The sequence below is a fragment of the Lytechinus pictus genome, chromosome 17, assembly GCF_037042905.1.
Source record: "Lytechinus pictus isolate F3 Inbred chromosome 17, Lp3.0, whole genome shotgun sequence".
Taxonomy (NCBI): domain Eukaryota; kingdom Metazoa; phylum Echinodermata; class Echinoidea; order Temnopleuroida; family Toxopneustidae; genus Lytechinus; species Lytechinus pictus.
Genome location: NC_087261.1, coordinates 15,584,157 through 15,604,580, shown reverse-complemented (window position 1 = coordinate 15,604,580; position 20,424 = coordinate 15,584,157). Strand labels below are relative to the sequence as shown.

Sequence of the window (20,424 nt, the reverse complement as noted above, 5' to 3'; positions counted from 1 at the left end):
TGATCGAGGTCAAACGTTATTTAAGGTCAACTTACTTTGCCATGTTGAGTGTATTTGTTGAATTGCCATGATAAATGAAAGTTTATGGATCTAGTTCATGAAACCTGTACATAAGAGCAATAAAAGTTTCACTGAACATCCTTTGCGAGTTCTAGGTCACATGATCAACCTCAAAGGTCATTTGGGGTCAATGAACTTTGCCTTGTTGGAGGTATTTGTTGAATTTATAACATAACTTTGAAAGTGTATGGATCTATTTCTTGAAACTTAGAGAAGAGTAATGTAGTATCACTGATCATATTGCAAGAGTCTTAGGTAACATAATCAAGGTCAAAGGTCAATAAGGGTCAATGAACATAGTCTTATGGATGTTTTTTCTGAATAATTATCTCAGAGTCGTTTTCAAGGTCACCACTGCTGCTATATTGAATTGCGTAATGTACATGTAGGTGAGACTGCCAGAGGACTCCAACTTGTTTATTGAGTGTGTGTATGTGTATATATACATATATACACACACATATATATATATATATATATATGTGTGTGTGTGAGGGTGTATGTGTGAGGGTTTGTGTGTGTGTACTATTTGTACAGTTCAAGAATCTGAAATTATAATTTTGACACATTTCATATGATTGATTGTGGAGTGCCTATTGAAATCCAGAAAAATTAAACCAAAATCACCCGCCCTATCACAAAGGTAAACAATCAATCCCTAATTTGAAAAAGCAATTCTGATTGGGTTACTAGTAATACTACTGAGCAAAATGCGCATGTAACGATGATCGTGATAAGCCAATTCATTTTGCGATTAATCGCTAACCTTTGTGTTACGGGACCCAAGTTGAACTAATACCGTAAGATTTAAGGAGCGAATTGAGTCAATTTATAACATATCCAATATAACATGTACATGTCATAACAATGACATTAGAACCGTTTAATTATTGCAATGTTTTTTTTACAAAATAGCATTGGAAGATCGTCCATTTCCACAGGTATCATTAAATTCTAATCTATATTCCTTACTTTATAATACAATAATCTTTGTAATAGATTTCTACTATTCAGTACATCTTTGTTGTTCTTCTGTGTTGAGGCAATTCGGTAAAAGTCAGGACGAAATTTAGTAAATTTATTTCATATCCCATCAATAATTATACAATGGGAACATACACATATTATTTTCTTCGTATGCATTCTACAAAAATCATCTGTTCAACAAGTGGAGAGCATCTGGCAGTCTCGCCTGCATTACGCGATTTGATAGAGCAGCGGTGCTGACTCTGAAAAAAAAGCTAATCATTATTCACAAAAGAAATAATTCAGTGATAATGAAATACTAAATGTATGTCCATTTACCCAAAATGGCCTTTACCATGATCATGTGACCTAACACGTGTGCAAAACAATCATTCATACTTGATTACCCTTATGTGTATGTTTCATTAACTTTCTAAGTTATGATGCCAAGTCAATAAATACCCCTAACACGGCCATGGTTTATTGACTTTTCATTTGACCTTTGATCTTGGTCACGTGACAAGCAATGCACCCAGGATATTCAGGGATACATGGTTGCACTTAAGTTCAAGTTTCATGAAATAGATCCATAAACTTTTGAAATTATGATGACAATTCCACAAATACCTCCAACATTGCCAAAGTTCGTCGACCCTATGACCTTTGATCTTGGTCATGTGACCTAAAACTTGCACAGGATTTTCAGGGATACTTTATTGCTCTTATGTTAAAGTTTCGTGAACTAGATTCATAACATTTTTAAGTTATGATGACAATTCCACAAATACCCCATGGCCAAAGTTCATTGACCCTAAAGTGACTTTTGACCGTGATTGTCCTTATGTCTAAGTTTCATGAACTCGGATCATATACTTCCTAAGTTATGATGACATTAAAAAAAAACTTAACCTTGTTAAGATTTCAATGTTGACGACGCCGCCGTCGCCGTTGGAAAAGCGGCGCCTATAGTCTCGCTCTGGTATGCAAGCGAGACAAACAAATTTCCTTGTAAATTAGTAAATTCCCATAATTATTCAATTCTTATATCATCATTAGCGTGTTGAAATTTTACATTTGCACGTCTGCTGTTGTTTTTTAAAGCAAGTGCATGGTGACTTGCCAAATAAAATCAATCAATTAATAATTGTGGTCTTTAAATCTATAATTGTGGCTTGCAATATTTTGCATTTGTTATGTTATGTTAATCAAATTGTGTGGAACTACGAAACGAAAAATCAATGAATCATAGAAACTGTTATTAGCTAAAGGGCTTTGATTTTTGTTCTCCCTTTTGTTTTTTGTTTTTTTAAAGGACAAGTCCACCCCAACAAAAAATGATTTGAATAAAAAGAGAAAAATCCAACGAGCAAAACACGAAAAATTTCATCGAAATCGGATGTACAAATAAGAAAGTTATGACAGTTTTAAGTTTCGCATAATTTTCCAAACAGTTATATGCACATCCTGGTTGATATGCAAATGAGGGGACTGATGACGTCACCCACTCACGATTTCTTTTGTATTTTATTATATGAAATATTCTGATTTTCTCCCCCTTGTCATGTGAAATGGAGTTTTGTTCCTTCCTGAACATGTGGAATTAATATTGTTTAACATTATGTGGTTCAGTTAAGTTGGTCCTTACAGTCAAATTGGTAAAAATTGAAATATTGTATAATTCAAACAATAAAAAACAAAAGAAATAGTGAGTGATGGACGTCATCGACTCTCTCATTTGCATGTTACTGAGTTGTGCATATAACTGTTTTGTGAAAAATAAGCGAAACTTTAAATTGTCATAACTTTCTAATTTTTTATCCGATTTTGATGAAGTTTTCAGCATTATGCTTGTTTAATTTTTCTCTATTGATTCAAATCAACATTTTTATGGAGTGCACTTGACCTTTAAGAATCTATTATACAATGCACTAGTTTCTTTTACATGTCACATAGGCCTACATAATGAACCAGGACCTGGTTCACTTAAGGCCTGGTCCCACTGGCAGATGGACACAAAACTTATTCATAAAAGACACGGCGGACGAGCAAAATTTCGGAGGTGGCTCCATCCGTTTCCATCCGCTCCAGTTAGCAAAAAATAACGGACGTGGGTAGTATGTAGCGTGGATGTTAAACGGATGTTCATCGGAAACCTAGCGGGTATCACAGGCCTAATTCATTTCCCATAGACTCGTGTGTTAAAGTGTGGCACTATAAAAAAAAATTATAAAAAAAGGAGGAAATTCAAAAGTTGAATGTTAACTACCAGTGGATAGGATTATATCTGACATTCCATATTTGACCAGAAAAGGGTTCCTCGACCGGCTCATTTGGAAAATAAATCGGCATTTATGAAGACTACACGTGACGGGATCAAATTCATCACTTGAGAGAGTAAAATGGCCCTAATTCTTCCACCAGTGAAAAAAAAATAGTTCCAAAGTGGTGATATATATTTCCAATTTGGAAAAAGGAAGTTCAGTAGGTACCCTCCCTAGAATCGGTGTTAGATTGTCAGTCATTTTCATTCATTTTTTTCAATCAGCAATATCAAATTTAAAAATTGAGAATGTGTTGGCTCAGTCGAATGAATATATTTTGCCTGCCAGTTGTAATTAGGCCCTTGTAACTAGCGGATGAAAGCGGACGGAAGTGGATAACAGCTCCGAAGTGGTAATCGGGGTTTTTGAATACTTTATATACGAGATGTATACGTTTACATCCTTTCTATTTCAACGCTACTAACGATATTGTTTAGACGTTCCATGTACCTTATCCCCCCTGTTCGTTGTTCAGCTGCAGTGGATGTGGGTTGCGCGGATACCCAGAGAATGCAGAGAGGATAGAGCGGACGTTTTACGGATGACAACGGACATGGAACGTTTGTTGCTCGTATATGTTGCGGATTTATATCGTACACTGCGGAAAGTTCATCCGTTCTGAAAGTTTTGTGCAGCTCAAAACTGTTTGTTCGGATGAAATCACAGTGGACGGATGCTGGATGGATAACGCGTATGAAGCACGTATGCAATGAGTACACAACGGATGCATGGCGTTTTCCAAGCAACGGATGGCACGACCCCCCCCCCCCCCGTTCATTTACATCCTCTTTGCAGTGGGAACGGGCCTTTACATCCTCTTTGCATCCGTAAGTGTAGTGAGACAGAGTTTTAACAGAGCAAATCAACCCATTTTATGCAGTGAATTGAACCCTCTGGAGTAGTATAAGGTAATGCTTTTTTTCGCAGAAGACCTTCATGGTCATGATGAGTTAGTATACAAATAGTCATACCGCAACATGATGCGTGAGAAGCAATGTGATAGAGATGTTTTATTACAATATATTGACACTGAAGAAATCGCTCGTATTGACGTGCGTGCAATTCGACTGTCACGAATTGAAACGCACGGCCGCCATCTTAAAGAGGGCAAAAGCGAGGATTTTTTTTATAAATAACAAATCACTTTAAGGGAGAATATAAAATTTTTCACTATTTTCACTATTTTTCACTATTTTTCAATTTAATGCTGTATTCAGCGTGAAAATTATTAGGCAAAATATTTTTACGTTTTGTTATATGATAAACATGTATATGTCTTAAAATGGGATGGACTGAACTTCCAAAATAAGGGGATGAACGACAAGGTTACCAATTGTTACACTGGTATAGTGAAGAATGAAGCGTCAAATTGGCTGCAATAAATATGGGATCATTGATTCACATTCATTCTTACTCAATGGATAATAAATTCAATTCATTTAGTTCAATTCTCGGAATTTATAATAATAATATAGATAATAATAATGCATTGGTGTAGAAAAACAAAGAAAAATCAGTCAACAACATAACAATTAATAGAATATAATGATAATAGAAAAGAAAATGCTGATGATAGTGATAATAATAGCTAGATTTAGTAAGCGCTTTTTGCCTAAGGATATAAAGGGTTGCTTTCATTAACCCGGCTTTAACTGTGCTGCCATTAGATAGGCTTGCCGAGGCTTTGACATCATAAGACAAAGCATCACATGGACTAAATTCTCATCATTGCTGTTCAGTGTTCACCGTTGAGATTATCAGTGCCGGATATCCGACGATAGGTTTCTTAACGTCACAATCGCTATCCGATGACCCAGTGACTTCAAAGGTCACGGGCACATGAGCTGGTATTTTCTTCGGAAATTACAAATGCTATATTCGAATCTTAATGTCCTTGAGTAATTTAGCTTTGAAGGAAATAGAGGATTTACTGTAAACAAAAATATATAAAAAAACATCGAAATTAATAAATAATATCCGTCATTTCGATTGAAATTGGCCATGGAGAGGATCAATAAATCATCATTTTATTTTGTAATGAGAAAAAGATATAAAGTTTGCTACATTATAGAGATATATTAGCAATTTCCGAAATGCTTAAATTGTCATTATGTGAAAACAATGCAAAGTTAAAGGTATAATAAGTAAAGTGAAAGGAGAAAAAACAAGAATTAAGACGTTCAATTTTTCCTTATAAATGACTAAATAAAAACCAATACGAATTATTGGCAGCATAAATTAGCGAAGCAGTCGATGTTATCCGAGTCACACTGAATTTTGCTATTTGAAACATATTTTCCGCCCTTTCACACGGTACAAAAAATCATAATTTGAATGATGATTCCAGTGAAAAATAAGGCTAATGACGAGTTTTTAGCGCGTGTGAAACCAAACTAGAATCACGAACGCTAATCAAAATCACGAATTCAAATTCTAATCCGGAGGTGAATTCCAGTTAAGTGTCACTCAAATTACGTTACGAATTTTCAGTGTGAACGGTCCGATGATTCTAAAGACGAATTGTAATCACCATTACAATGATGATTCAAGATTCACGTGTGAAAAGGCCCTAAGATTATCTGTCTAATGATTTTGATTGGATCCCAATGAAGAGGGTTAAACCATTTTTTAATTACCACCTTGTTTTTTTAATTTGTTTTCGGTGATTTTTCACAGCTATGGTTATTTCATTTTGTCAATTTGAATACATTTACAAATATGCATCTTCCGTTTGATCACTGCCGATGGATGATTGTGAAGTTGGCCAATATATATGAGATCGCGCGACACGGCGTATGTGACATCTTTTTTGGGGAAACTCCACAAAATATTGGGTAAAATGCTCCATTAGGGTAATTATGTGTCCAACCAACATTGGGCATTTCTTTGGGGGCATTTTTATTTATCCAGTGTGAATAAAATTTTGCCCATCCTCCAGTAATTGCTGCTTATTTTTTCAACCTTACTGGACAATATGCTTCCCGCATTTGGTAAAATAATGCCCCAAATTGGTTGGACACATAATTACCCTAATTCTGGTTAAAATTTTACCCAATATTTTTTTACAGTGTATAAAAGTAACGAGTGAGCGAGCAATTTTTTACTCTTAAAAATAAAGATGTAATTTGGTGTTAGATTTTCTCATATAAATATATTCAGAAATTAACAAGAGATATCTACCCCTTTTTGTTTCTTTCTCTTTCCTTTTATTTTTATTTCTTAGTCTATAGGAACTAATTTTTATTCGGGGGGGGGGGGGGGCGTAGCCCTCACGCCCACTCCCTATCTGTACGCAAGCAGGGATGATAATTGAAAGAAAAAAATTGCTCAAACGGGTGGGCCAATGAAAATGTATTGTCAAATGCCCTACATGGCAAGCACAACCAATGAATCCTTGTAATAGGTGGGTTAAAAAAAACTGTCGTTTTGTCTTGAATTCTGGACAAACGGCATATTTGCAATTTTTCGTCAGCTCCGAAACCTAGAACAAATTTGTTCCGGTTCCTATTTTCGACAGACCTCCTAGCTGTCCATTTGTCATTCGTGAATCCGCCCCACTGTAGTTGCAAAAACTCAATTCTGTCAAGATCTAAATAACATATCGGCACTTTCACAGTTATTATATAAAATGGAGTGAAATTGTGATCTCATCAAGTATCAGTGACGTCATGCGAGGTTATTTGGACAAGCTGAGCCGGTATTGTTTTCAATCCTTGGCGCAGTATGAGACCTTGAACTTCGAGCCTCTCTTTTGTGACGTCATTTTGCGCATGAGTTCTTCTCCTTCCCTGGCTTTGGTATACGGATCGGGTGGATGCCAGTTGAGGTGGTGATTTTACGCTTCATCCGCTCTATAAGGATTTTTATGTGCCCTCAACAGGCCTTTATTATGTATCCGTTCACATAAAATACCAGTTTGGGATCTATTCAACGCTAATCTGTTCTACCGTAGAATAGACACCAGTCGGGAACTCCTCCTTATTGGAAAATTTAAAGGTTTCGGTGAGATTAATTAGGCACTAGGATTGAAATAGCCTAGATTTACTAGCGTCATGAATATCATAGATGAAAATAACACGTAAACCAAGTTGACGAGATAATAGAGACGCCACTTCGGAGGATGGACATTTCATTTTGATGCTGCTGCAATGTTTACCAAGTTTGCGCGATGACGCAACGTTGCTGGATAAGGTTTATGGCTCGATTATAGATTATTTATTAAAATAAAATTAGTTATCCACATGGAGATGCATTCCTGACGTGGTTCAAGAACTTCAACTCTTTTGTGTTGTATCTTCGACCGATGTCTCATTTTAGATTAAGCGTGTTTGAAACTTATTGCTAGGCTTGCAGATAGCTCTGGTTTACGTGTATTTAATTGGACTAATGTTGTAAAGCATCGAAAAGCGAGATCGAAAGTGATTATCTATTCCGGAGGACAGTGATCACATAATATTGGCCCGGCCTTCTTCTTTTCGTCAACATATCGAATTCACTTAAAACGGTCGGTGAGTGTTCATTATTACTTACTTAGTGTTATAAATTGTTATAAATTAAATCACATTCAAAGTTGCATGAAAACAAGATTCATCACATAGCCTACCCAAAGCCATGTCAACAAAGGAATAACCAACTAACATACATATATATCTCACAGGCTTCAAGTATCTCGTACTTTTGAACAGTAATTTATTTTAATTGAAAATCGGGAAATTGTGACATTTATGTTGACTGTGTGTGTTTTAAAATTTGCTATTTTAGCTACATGTGTATGACGAATATAGTAAACGTCAAATTACAGCTAGAAATATGAAACAATTAGGAGAGGGCACTTACTATTCTAACGTGTTGTCTTCCATATCCTTTGGTTTTTACATATCCACGTTCTCGTAGATTTTCTACGTGCTATTTTTGTGTTTTTTCCCCAAACAGGGAGAGGTCCTTTCGGGGCTCCGGCTCACTGCTTCCGATTCCGTCATCCGTTGAAAACGGGACCAGGTCCAGATGAGTTACGTAATTTGTCTTTTCTCTTTGGTCATCGGCCTGCTATGCTGCAATGCACAAGGTAGATCGCTTTCCACTCAATTACGTAATCACTATGTCCATCCCTACTTTATTGAACTTATTCTACAAAAAAGAAAACACCATATTTGGCACGACAGAACAGTTCACTGTCAACAGGGTGTATTTTTTTTGTTTTGTAATAATACTTATTAAAATTATTCAGTTCAAAATCATACAGCTAATAATACATTGCAAAATGTAACAAAAATGTTCCAATATCAACAAAAACACCGTTTACAAAAACCAAATAATTATTCATAATACAGAAAATTGTACAAAAATTACAAAACATAACATTTAAATCATCTGGAACTAGGTAAATGCCTTGTCCAAAAAATATAAAAAAAATAACATAAAATGACTTTTAATAGAGCGACCCAGTGGAATCAAATGAAACCAAATGATTATTTAAGAAACAGACACCCTCCCACCCCAATCCCCCCCCCCCATCCCATCCAAGCCCATGAAGCGCGGCCTGCCTCCTCCCCTAACCCCAGCCTACTCTCCCTGAATGGTGTTGAGCGACTGAAATACCCATCCTCCCTTTATATTATTTCATCTTTTTTTTCGATGAAAAGAGGTAATCTTCTATTTTTGTCTTCTGATTTGACTAATCTCTCCCATTTCTGGACCCTTAATTGGAGACTTCTCTACAACTATTATTGCATATTTTGTTACATTGTCTCTTAAACCCATGTCATTTAATCTGTGCCCGGGCGACGTCAGGTCATTTTGGTAGAGGTGGCGAAGCAGTTATATATAAAAAATATATGTGTTTTTAATTTGTTCTTCACTCTTTTCCTCTTTTTTCCCTTTTATTTGAAAATTGACAAGCGAGGGGCGGGGTGTCACTTCTGTCCCACAATAATGGAAGTGTCATTCATGGCAAATTCTACTTGCATAATCGCTGTTGTTCTACATCAACTAGATTTTAAATCATTTCTATCATTTTTCCCCATGACTCATAGCAAAATACCAAAATGCCAAAAAAATAAAAAGAATTAGGCCAATATAATACATGCATACTTTTGTGTATAGGTATATACATATTATACAAACAAATATAAATTAGTATGACTTCATGCTCTACAGATCTGGCATAAAAATATTGGAACTGTCTCAATAGGCGTATGTGGTATATATTTGGCGGGTTATTTCGCGCTTTAAACTGAACAGGTTGAAAATTTTCAAATATTGAATAAGCAGAGGAAACTGTATTTATTTTTGTAAAATAGTGTGAAAATGTGATATTTAATAAGTAACAATTCACATAACTGTTGTGTAGGCCTACAATGGATGCAGTTATGAATGTTCCTTCTTTATCCAATGATTATGCTCTATATTTTAAACACTGTAAAATATCATACATCATATCCTTGTGAAATGCAGCAACGTCTCACCTCCGTCTTGTTGGTGGAGCATTTCCCAGCGATGGCCGCGTCGAGGTCAATCTTGGTGATGGCAGAGGTTGGGGCACGATCTGCGATAATGGCTGGGACTATCATGACGCTGCGGTCGTATGCAAACAAATCGGTTATCCGGCAGCAACTTTCTCTACCCTTGGTGACCGGTTCGGTGGTAATCCGGCTCTGCCAGTTCTACTCGAAAATGTTGCGTGCACTTCGTGTAAGTAATGTACTTTCTATGATCCCATTCAATATATAATCATAGAAGGGTTTCCTTTCAGTCGGTATATATATTTCTGACGGATACAAATACTTTTTTCCTTTAAACTTGGCCTAGATAAAGTAATGATCAGGGGTTTCTTTTCGTAGCCCGATTTAAAAAAAAGGAGTAGCCTAACAATTTCATCTTGTCTTACATAAAACTAATTTCAAATGTCAATGTTTGACAATGTTTTCTCAATGTCACTCACTTTTCAGCCCATTCCACGATCGACGAATGCCCGTCAGCTGCTCCTTCTCTTTCGTGTGATCATGCAAATGATGCAGGAGTGAAGTGCATGTGTGAGTATAGTTTCATTACTCCTTTTGGGATACGGTAAACAACAGTTTGCTGAAATGACCGATGATTGGCCAATCCACACTCGTCATTGTTTTAAAGTTATTGGGGATACTTTTGCAGTAAGCAGAATATGTGTGTAAATTGTTATTTATATGTATTTGTTTTTTTATTGTGCAGGGCCCCTTGGTAGAGCAGTTTTGTAACTGAAAGGGCTACCCTGCTGAAATAAAACGGAAATAAATAAAAGGTCAAATAAATCTACGTATCGGTTAAACTTAATTGGTGTTCATAATCATGAAGCTTAACATTGTATTTGTACCCATTTTTTTTTTGTGGAAGTGGGCATAAGAGTATTTCGTGACATCTCGAACGCTGATAGCGCGAGGGTAGCGATGCAACGTAAAATAATGTATTGTTAATTTTCTATATGATAGGATTGAATTTTTATATTGGACTGCTTTAGTGGCCCAAACATGGAGTAGTTTGTGTGAAGCGCTTTGTAACCGGAATGAAAAGGCGCTATATGAAGTTTCTGTTGGATTGGATTAATTATTCTGATTCGTGCATATATCATACATGTTGGTCTAATGTTTAATTTTCCTAAACTGCTATTGATATTACCTTGGTTTAAATATTTTTTGCAGCATTTGTAATTATTGTGTTTGAAGAAAAAAAATCGGTTTTCCAAATAAATTTATGATGTTTATTAAATGTCTGATGAATATTTCATTCTTATTTTTACCTTTTTTAATTTTTTTGCCAGATTTATATTTCAATACTTTTGAAGCATAATCATATCTAAGTCATGCTAAATTTAATGATTTCAGTTAATGATAGCAACAATAATATCTTTATGAAACAAGTGGAATGCCTCTGGCCGTCTCACCTGCATCACGCGATTCAATATAGCAGCAGTGCTGATTTTGAAAACTACTATAACTCGCACAAGATGTTCAGTGATACTTGGTTACTCTTATTTCCACGTTTTATGAACTAGACCAATACACTTATAGAGATATGATGGCAATTCAACAAATACCCCCAACGTGGCCAAAGTTCTTTGACCTTTCATGACCTTTGACCTTGATCATGTGACCTGAAACTCGCACAGGATGTACAGTGATACTTGATTACTATTATGTCCAAGTTTTATGAACTAGACCAACACTCTTTCAAATTTATGGCTGTAATTCAACAAATACCCCAATTTGGCCAAAGTTCATTGACCCTAAATGACCTTTGACCTTGATCATGTGACCTGAAACTTGCACAGGATGTTCAGTAATACTTGATTACTATTATGTCCAAGTTTCATGAATCAGATCCATAAACTTTCAAAGTTATGATGGTAATTCAACAGATACCCCCAATTCGGCCAAAGTTATTGACCCTAAATGACCTTTGACCTTGGTCATGTGACGTGAAACTCATGCAGGATGTTCAGTGATACTTGATTAACCTTATGTATAAGTTTCATGAACTAGGTCCATATACTTTCTAAGTTATGCTGTCATTTAAAAAACTTAACCTTAGGTTAAGATTTTGATGTTGATTCCCCCAACATGGTCTAAGTTCATTGACCCTAAATGACCTTTGAACTTGGTCATGTGACATGAAACTCAGGCAGGATGTTCAGTAATACTTGATTAACCTTATGGCCAAGTTTCATGAACTAGGTCCATATACTTTCTAAGTTATGCTGTCATTTCAAAAACTTAACCTCAGGTTCAGATTTGGTGTTGACGCCGCCGCCGTCGCCGTCGGAAAAGCGGCGCCTATAGTCTCACTCTGCTATGCAGGTGAGACAAAAGGAGAGAAACCCATTTTTGCAGTCATTTTAGGACCTATACACACTATTAGGCTGACGTTGCTGCAATGTCGAATATGGCATGCACTTAGTAAATGTAGCGTAATTTCGGATCCGCGTATCCGCGCGTATTTTGGTCTCTCAATAGGTGTGTGAATTGAAAGTGAAAAGTTAATGGGGAGCGCGGTCACACACACCCACCCCCACACGCACGCACAAAAAAAAAAAAAAACACAGCGGCGGAAAATTCGCGTAAAAAGGGGATTGACACCCCTTTCCGGCTTCGATTTAAGTTTTTATTTCAGTCTTCTTGAGGTTCTGTTCCCATTTTATGAAGCAATGTACCACTTTTGTTCCAGTTCCCAGTTTCCTCGGTTGCTTCTCCATACTCACCATCGGATCACGAGCCTGGACTATCCTTGATAACTCGAACGATGCCTGCATAGCCCACTGCAAGGCCTTAGACTACCGCTATGCTGGAATGTCGGGATCATCATGCAGATGCGGAAACACCGAACGGTTTTATTTCTTCACCCAGTTTCCGGACTTCTACTGTAATACAAACTGCAAAGGCGATGCAACGCAGCTCTGCGGAAATCCTACGAATTCGCGCTTTTCCGTGTTTGACAGTGAGTTCTTAGGATGAAACTTAGATTTTATTCTGTTTTAAAAATATTCATATGCCGGCTATAAGTATATAAACATTACAACTCATTATGCGATATTGAAAAATGTTGATTATTCGATAATGGTTTTCTGATTATGATCATGATATATCGCGGTAACTTGATATGGCCAATGGAAGATTTCTTTTCCGCGGTCAAACTCACTGATCCGCGATGCAATGTGGGTAGTCTTTATAAAAATAGAACGGTGTGATTTAAACCTCTCCGTCGTATGTTGCGTTTTGATGATCGATTCTTGTTCGTGGTTCTAGTCTGAGAAATTTGGTTAAAAGGAATTATAGTCACTCGGCGCGTCGAAGTGGTGGGGGTAGGCCTTTCTGACACGAGGTATTTTCTAATGGATGATAATCTTTCTAATAATTAATCCATCTCTTATACAAATTTGAGTGTTACATCACTAAATTGCTTTATCCGTCTACTTGTCTAAACATAAAACTTAGCCACCCTTGGTGTATGTGAAGATCCAGGTGTTCCTCAAAACGGCAACCGAACAGGAGACGACTTCGAGTTTGGAACAACGGTGGAATTCTCGTGCCATGAAGATCACGTGCTCATGGGCCATCCCATCTTGCAATGCGTGCTAGGGAATTCCCCTCATGACGTCAAATGGAATGGAACCGTACCAGAATGTGGTAGGCTACCTTCGAACTTTTTTTTAAATTTCTGTTAGGAATATTTTAACTAAAATGTCAGTTTATCTGTCGGTTTGCTCGGAGGTTTTTTTTCCGGCAAGCTCTCGACATTCACAGTCACTGCAATCCATCGCAATTATTCTTAAAAGATATGACTTAAAGAATATCATAAATTAGACCTGTATACGGATTTTCAAATTTGGCAATGACCCTAGCCATTAATGTTGGTCAACTTGGAATAATAACATAGAACGAGGAAAAACGCGCTAACGCAAGAAACAGTTGGTCCTTACTGGTTCTCGTTCTCACGACTAATACCGAAAATAAGGGTTTTTTTCCTGTAAAAGAGCAAATATGACGGTCGGTTTGAGATCGAGGGTCTGTAAGAAACGGATGTTCCGTACCCGCGATATGGACCATATTTCCTCAAGAAACAAAGTAAATATGGTCGGTTGGTATATATATATATATATATATATTTGGAAATAAAAATAAGCTAGACTAAACTAGATTAAAAACGATATTTTTTTATATTTTTTTATATTCATTTATATATTAACCTGTTTATTCATTTATTATAATGTTTTATTTTTATATTTAATTTTGTTATTTTTATTAATTGATTAATTATCATTATAATTTTTTTTTTTTTTTTTTTTTTTGGGGGGGGGGGGGGGCTTTGGAGGCGCTAGCCATTTTAATGCATCAGCTGTTATGCCCAATGTATGATTAATCACAATATTGATATTATGGGGCCTCGATATTATAGCGTATTCCACATCTCAAAACGTCATGGAAAATTAAACTTTCGAGCTTGTTATGTAAAATACTTTTGCTACTAAAAGTCAGTTTGAAAATAAAGCGTGGGTCTATCTCGTAATATGGAAATTCAAAGGAATCTGTTATATTCAATATTTTTTTTATTTATCACCATGGTAGTCATATCAGCTGTGACATTACCCGGTTTCGATAAAATGGATACGACTACTACCATACCTGACGTCACAATCGCTCCGATGACGTCACCTCAGGTTCCAACAGCTCGTCAAAATGGCCAGCCGTTGTCATCTGGTAAGTAAATGGTTTCTTGAACACCGCCTTTTCTTACTCCTCTCTCCTATTCTACTTGTCTTTGAAATCTCTCTCTCTCATTGACTCTAACTCTCTGAGTTCCTTCCTTTCTTATACATGCCTCTTACATCATTTCCATACCCACCATCTATAATTTTCGGTCTCTTTCCATCTCTTTCTCTCTCTCCCTTTACTTTATCTCTTTCTGTCTCATTCCCCTATTTCATTCGTTCCCCATGACTCAGACCAATCCTGTTTTAAAGGATGTGTTTTAAAATCCTCTGTTTCCTAAACTTCGTATGGTTATAACTTTTTTTCTAGTTGACTATTATCATCTATAACGCTTAATGCACAAATCTGTCAAAAGTCATGTTTTTTATCGAGAATAAAAGAATGAAAAGGAAACAGAAAAAAGCTTATGAAAAATGAATCATGAAAAATTAAAATACATTTAAAGCAGGCATATAACTCTTTTTCCCCCTGAAATGCCTGGTATCATGCCAGACAGAATTGATTTTGTTTTTAATGTTATAAATGATTTAAGCATGTTGTAAAGTGCACCATTTTTCCCCATTGTAAGAGAACAGGCAGCTGCGGTGAAAATCGGAAATATAGTCTGTTGATATTCTAAATGTTATTTAAAGTGATGTAGTCCGGCATATTCATAAATGCAATGAAGTAGTTGTCTTTGTGGACGATAGTGTTTTGTAGTTCGTATTTAATTTTAGAACAATATTGGCATGAATATCAACATTAATATGCAAATATGACAAAGATGATCATTTAAAAAATATATCACTAATACAGTATAGGAATCAGAGAGGTGATATTTATCGCTTCAGCGATGCCGAACAATATATTTTAATAAAATTATGAATCTCTTCTATTTCAGAAGTCACTGTTCCGTTCACATTAATTCTATAAAATCGATCATATGCTATCATGATTTTTGGGTCATACATAAATTTTCAGTTTATGTCTGTTGCTTTACAGGAGCAATAGCAGGAATCGCGGTTGTTCTTATTATGAGTATGGTCGCGTTTGTCATCTTAGCTGTGTTGTATTGCTTGAAAAAGTGAGTACAGCTACAGATTTTCACATTTATTGATTCATTTACCTGATACCATGTAGGCAACATTCTTGAAAGAATTATTTTTTCTTTCCATACTATTTCTTTCTCATAAACGGAACGGTTTAAAAATAAAATTTGATAATAGGCCTACATGCAATGCCATGATACTGAATATCCACAAATTCGAATATCAGCAAGTTTGGAATACCCCAGTAATATGAAGGCCTATATCCATCAGAAGTATACCCCATCTATCAAAATATAGGATAGTTTTCCTTTTATCACGTACTTAAATCAAAAGTTATTAAGAATTTATGACAGTATCATGGTGCTTTTCTAACACCTATCTAAAATGTTTAATATTTTGCCAATAACATAACGGAATTAATTTCACTTTATGTGCTTTTGAAAAATCATTAAGTGAGCAGTAGTGTCACTGTCCTGATGGTCAGAAGTACAGATGCAGGTCCTTATTGGTGTTGCCAACTGTCTTTAAATAACCGATTAAATGGTATTGTACGGGTTTGATTCATGTTGCTGTTTGTGTACAGATATCTGATAGCTGTGACAATACTTCTAGTGTTCATTATACATGGTATATCATGATACATCGTGTTTTTTTCTGCCAATAGGAAACGAAAGGCAAAAGAAAGGGCTTCGGAATTCCATCCAGAATCGTTAAACCAAAAATCGGACTCGGCTGAAAATGTCTATGAGATCGAACAATCAAACGTGATAGAAGATGAAACTGAGCTGGCGCCCTCTACGACAAACGGTCATGCAGTTGTCCCAGGGAACGTTCAAAGAAACATTGACAACAGATTACCTCCAAGCATGCCAAGAGCGCTACCAAGTATACACCTGTATGCAGACGTTACACTTCCTCGCGAGGATGTCATCAGTCCAACATCGGATTATGACACGATGAATGACGTTGTCGACGACAACGGAGTGTCCCCACCACTGGTTCGAGGTGAAAACCTTGATGAAACTGGACAGCATAACGGGGACAAAAGTTTTTATTTTGTTCTTGAAAACGCTGTCCCGAATGATCTTACTGATAAGCGCGAATGTCCGACGCAAAAACCTGAAGCCAAGCCTCGAGCTCCAGCGGGACGATTTGCTAAGAAACCTCCCCGCGCTGCTCCGAGAAATGTGAAAAACAAGGCGAACCATGTTGCTTCGGCAACGAATGTTCTCAAAGAAACCAAATTCGGACGTGTTGAAGACCAATCTGTTGGTGGCACCAGCTCTGCACGCGTTGAGGGTCGAGAAGGTGAGATCGCTGCACAAGACCTGCATAGGGCAACCTCTCAGAATGAGCCACAGTGTCCAGAGACTCCTAAATATGCCAACAGTGAGTTTCAGGAAATTCGAAAGAACCTCATCGAAAATACCCTGTACAAGCCATTAGAGGAAGAATTGACCGACTCAACTGGGATCAAACAAAAGCTGACCGTGCCAAATCTAAAGACACGGCTCAGGAATAACTCGGAGTCTGAAGCGACACAAAAGTCTCCCGTGTATGCGAACTATGAACCAAAAAGACGGAGGTCGACGGGTGAGCCAAACGGACGATCACCGAGCTTCGAACACGACGACGGATCGTTATCAGTTCAAAGCTCTTTTTACATTAATGCTGAATTTCATTCAGCATGTGAAGTGCCAGAAAATATGATAGAAAATCCGCTTTACAAGCCATGCACACCTGGTCTTGTAGACAGTTTGGTTAAAGACAATTCTTAAGATCCAATACTCGAAAAGGGGCGAGGTAAAAAGCCCTGGAATGGCCGTTTCCTAAATGGCAGAACAATGTTTCTTTGTGTATTTTAGCCACTTGAAGGTCCATCATTTATTTCTGCTCGAACGCTGTACGTTTTGGAAAGTTATTTAGAGAGATTTAAGTCTGGATTAATGGTCTTGCTTAAAGGGAAATTTTCAGCCTAACAAAGAGTTGGTTGTAACATAAAAATGAAACTATTTATGCTTCACCCTCTCCTCAAATCTGAATTTCAATTAGAACCGCTTTCAAATAAAAGTGAATAACAGATGATTCATATTGCTATTCTCTCTTAAACTCGATTACACGTCCAACCTTGCAGCCCTTGCCATCTTCGGAGCTATCCAGCTCCTGGGGGAGTAAAATCTACAGGGCTTCGAAGGTTGATAATTACTGATAATTGTAGATGATGATAACAACGATAATAATAACAGTAACAACAACAATAATTTGATGTCTAAGAATATGTAATTGGTAGCCATCAATTCGATTTACAATGTTACCGGAAATGTCACATTTTCTTTCACATGCCTTTTTGCTGTTTTGGAGAGGGATGCAAAAGTTGACTCGGCCAAGTATTTAAAAATAGCGCAATGGTATGAATACAAGTACACAAAAATACTCTGTTTTCAGTGCAATAACAAGAAGCCGTGAGTAATAACACGACACAACTTATGACAATTCGGATGTATTTCTAATGAGTATGCAATGCACCTTTTGACAAGCCAGACAGGTCAGTCTAATTGTTGTTATAGGATATCGAGTGAAACTCGAGTCAGACATGATTTAATTTCGGCGGTAATTTTAGGGGCGAGTCTGTGGGTTTACCTGGGGTTGAATCATTTTGTGTACAATACTGATTATAGCGTAATGATAAAACGGAGAGCAGGTGAATACTAATAAAACATTTCATGGTTATTTGCATCGTATTGGTGTGCCAAAAATAAGGAAAAAAAATGAAAAATTGGGAAGGAAAAAAAAAGGAATATAGGAATTTACGGGAGAGGAAGAACAAGACCGAAGCAGCAGGAGTTAAAATGTGTTTGTTTGTGTGCTACATGGTGTGTGAAGGGTGTGGGTGTGTACGTGTGAGAGAGAGAGAATAGTTAGGAGAAGCTACAGGGAGAACAAAGGGACGAGGGGTAGGGGTAAAAAAGGAGCCACTTTGATTGGCCAGACATAATATGGCACATTTGGCCAAATTTTCAAAAACGAGCAAATTTCGTAATAGATTTTGACTAATTAAAAAAAATAATATCTTTCTTTTGATTTTTTCTTAGTTTTAAACACTTTTGGAGGTCAATGGCCCAAGGCCGCCCCTATTTGTACGTCACTTGGGTAAGGGATTGATCCATGTTGAAGAAGTGACGATTGATTTCAGTAAAGTTAACGCGATTATTACCAGAATCCTTTAATGATTAAGAATTCAAAACTCTTTATCATAAAATGGGTATAAGCAAATTTGCATTATTTGATGAAACCATTCTGTAGAAAATAATGAAGGTCTCCTATCCCTTAAGCATCGTTTTCTTCCCGATGGTTCGAACACAAGTTTTCATAAAATGCAATTAATTGCCTACGAACCCTTTGTAGTGAAAGGAAGTACAGATACGATAATAATATTTAAAAATCCCAACAGTATTTTACATTTGTCATTTCGATGATCAGATGATGATATTATTGTAATACTCTACTCATCTACACACGATACAAACAGTGGCCATGATAGGCGTCCTAAAATGGAAATCAATGTTGATGTTTTTGTAACCATGGTAACTGTAACTATACAAATTTTATGAGAAAAAAAAAGAATATGATTGAGAAACCAGTCATCAGTCCTTTCCTGTAGGAGGAAAAGGGGAAGGTAATTGTGTCACCCAACCGGTTTAGATGGGCTCTAAATTCAACGGTTCTACTATTTCATGTCCGTTCCCATAATTGTTACTATTTTTATCTACTATTTGCGAATCGAGGGATTGCTATATAAACCTTTTTCTCATTGTCCAATATTACACCGCAGTAGATAGACTGGGGGTGGGGGTGGAGGTTGCACGTCCTCCAAATTATTGTTAAAATTTTGCATTGTGACCCTCCTATATTATATTATGATGTGTCCCTTTGATTTTATAGTAAAATATTTTACAAAAAATAATGATAACGTCGACAAAATGGCTTTGTTTCTGTGCCCCCTTTGGTTCTGGAAATTGCGGATTCGCCCCTCTTAAATTGACAGTTTAATTCCATTTACAAATGCCCCAGAATATTAATGGATCAGTTATGGTCTTTGACCTTCGATCTGGAATGGTCACTGTGGCCACTTTATTTTTTGTTATTCTACGTTCCCTTCATATCCTTTTTGTTACCTTCTCAATTTGTTGGACATAACTTTGAGGTATATTTTGTCATCACGGCGGTTTTTTTTATATCAGTTTCTAACTTTTTAATATGTAGATTGACGTATGTAACGCGGATCAATATTGGGGCCGGGGGTGAATGATCTGATGAAAGACTAGTTTGAACAGGAAAACCAGGATGAGACCAGGAGCTACTTATATCACCATATAGCCATCGGAAGTTTATGAACAAAAGCTGTCCAAAACAATTCCTTGAATAACCTTTGGAGTCCCTAGATCACTGTATAATACGTGCTTTTAGTCTTAAACAATATCTTTATTTAGGGCAATGATTTGTACTAACCTATACCTTTGCGTACTCTCAAAAGGGGCTGTCGTACATTTAGGTTGCACGGGCCTAATCACAACTGGCAGGCAAAAGATATTCATTCGAGCCAACCCATAGCTCAATTTCTAAATTTGATATTGCTTATTGACAAAAATGAATGAATATGACTGACAATCTAACACTGATTCTAGGGAAGGTACCTACTGAACTTCCTTTTTCACAAGTGGAAAGATATATCCCCACTATGGAACTATATTTTTACTGGCGGAAGAATTAGGGCCATTTTACTCTCTCAAGTGATGAATTTGATCACGTCAG

General features: G+C 36.7%; 1 protein-coding gene across 2 annotated transcripts; it reads left to right on the top strand.

Moving 5' to 3' along the window:
• Positions 1–6,900: 6,900 nt before the first annotated feature.
• On the top strand, positions 6,901–19,222 carry LOC129279861 (uncharacterized). Of its 2 annotated transcripts, none has more exons than XM_054915924.2 (9): positions 6,901–7,855; positions 8,280–8,412; positions 9,801–10,037; positions 10,295–10,378; positions 12,543–12,812; positions 13,310–13,501; positions 14,441–14,572; positions 15,566–15,647; positions 16,277–19,222. In XM_054915924.2, exons 2-9 carry the CDS (start codon positions 8,352–8,354, stop codon positions 17,388–17,390), a joined length of 2,172 nt encoding a protein of 723 aa, XP_054771899.2. In that variant the 5' UTR covers positions 6,901–7,855; positions 8,280–8,351; the 3' UTR covers positions 17,391–19,222. The 2 variants fall into 2 exon arrangements, with proteins under 2 accessions (XP_054771899.2, XP_063968117.1); XM_064112047.1 differs by having other exon boundaries at positions 7,714–7,851; positions 16,277–18,363.
• Positions 19,223–20,424: the final 1,202 nt, after the last annotated feature.

Excerpts from the sequence above, each read along its gene's own strand:
- LOC129279861 (XM_054915924.2), top strand. The coding sequence starts at position 8,352 with ATGAGTTACGTAATTTGTCTTTTCTCTTTGGTCATCGGCCTGCTATGC. Across the intron at positions 10,038-10,294 it reads AAATGTTGCGTGCACTTCGT|CCCATTCCACGATCGACGAA; the intron begins GTAAGTAATGTA and ends CTCACTTTTCAG. Across the intron at positions 10,379-12,542 it reads TGCAGGAGTGAAGTGCATGT|TTCCCAGTTTCCTCGGTTGC; the intron begins GTGAGTATAGTT and ends CTTTTGTTCCAG.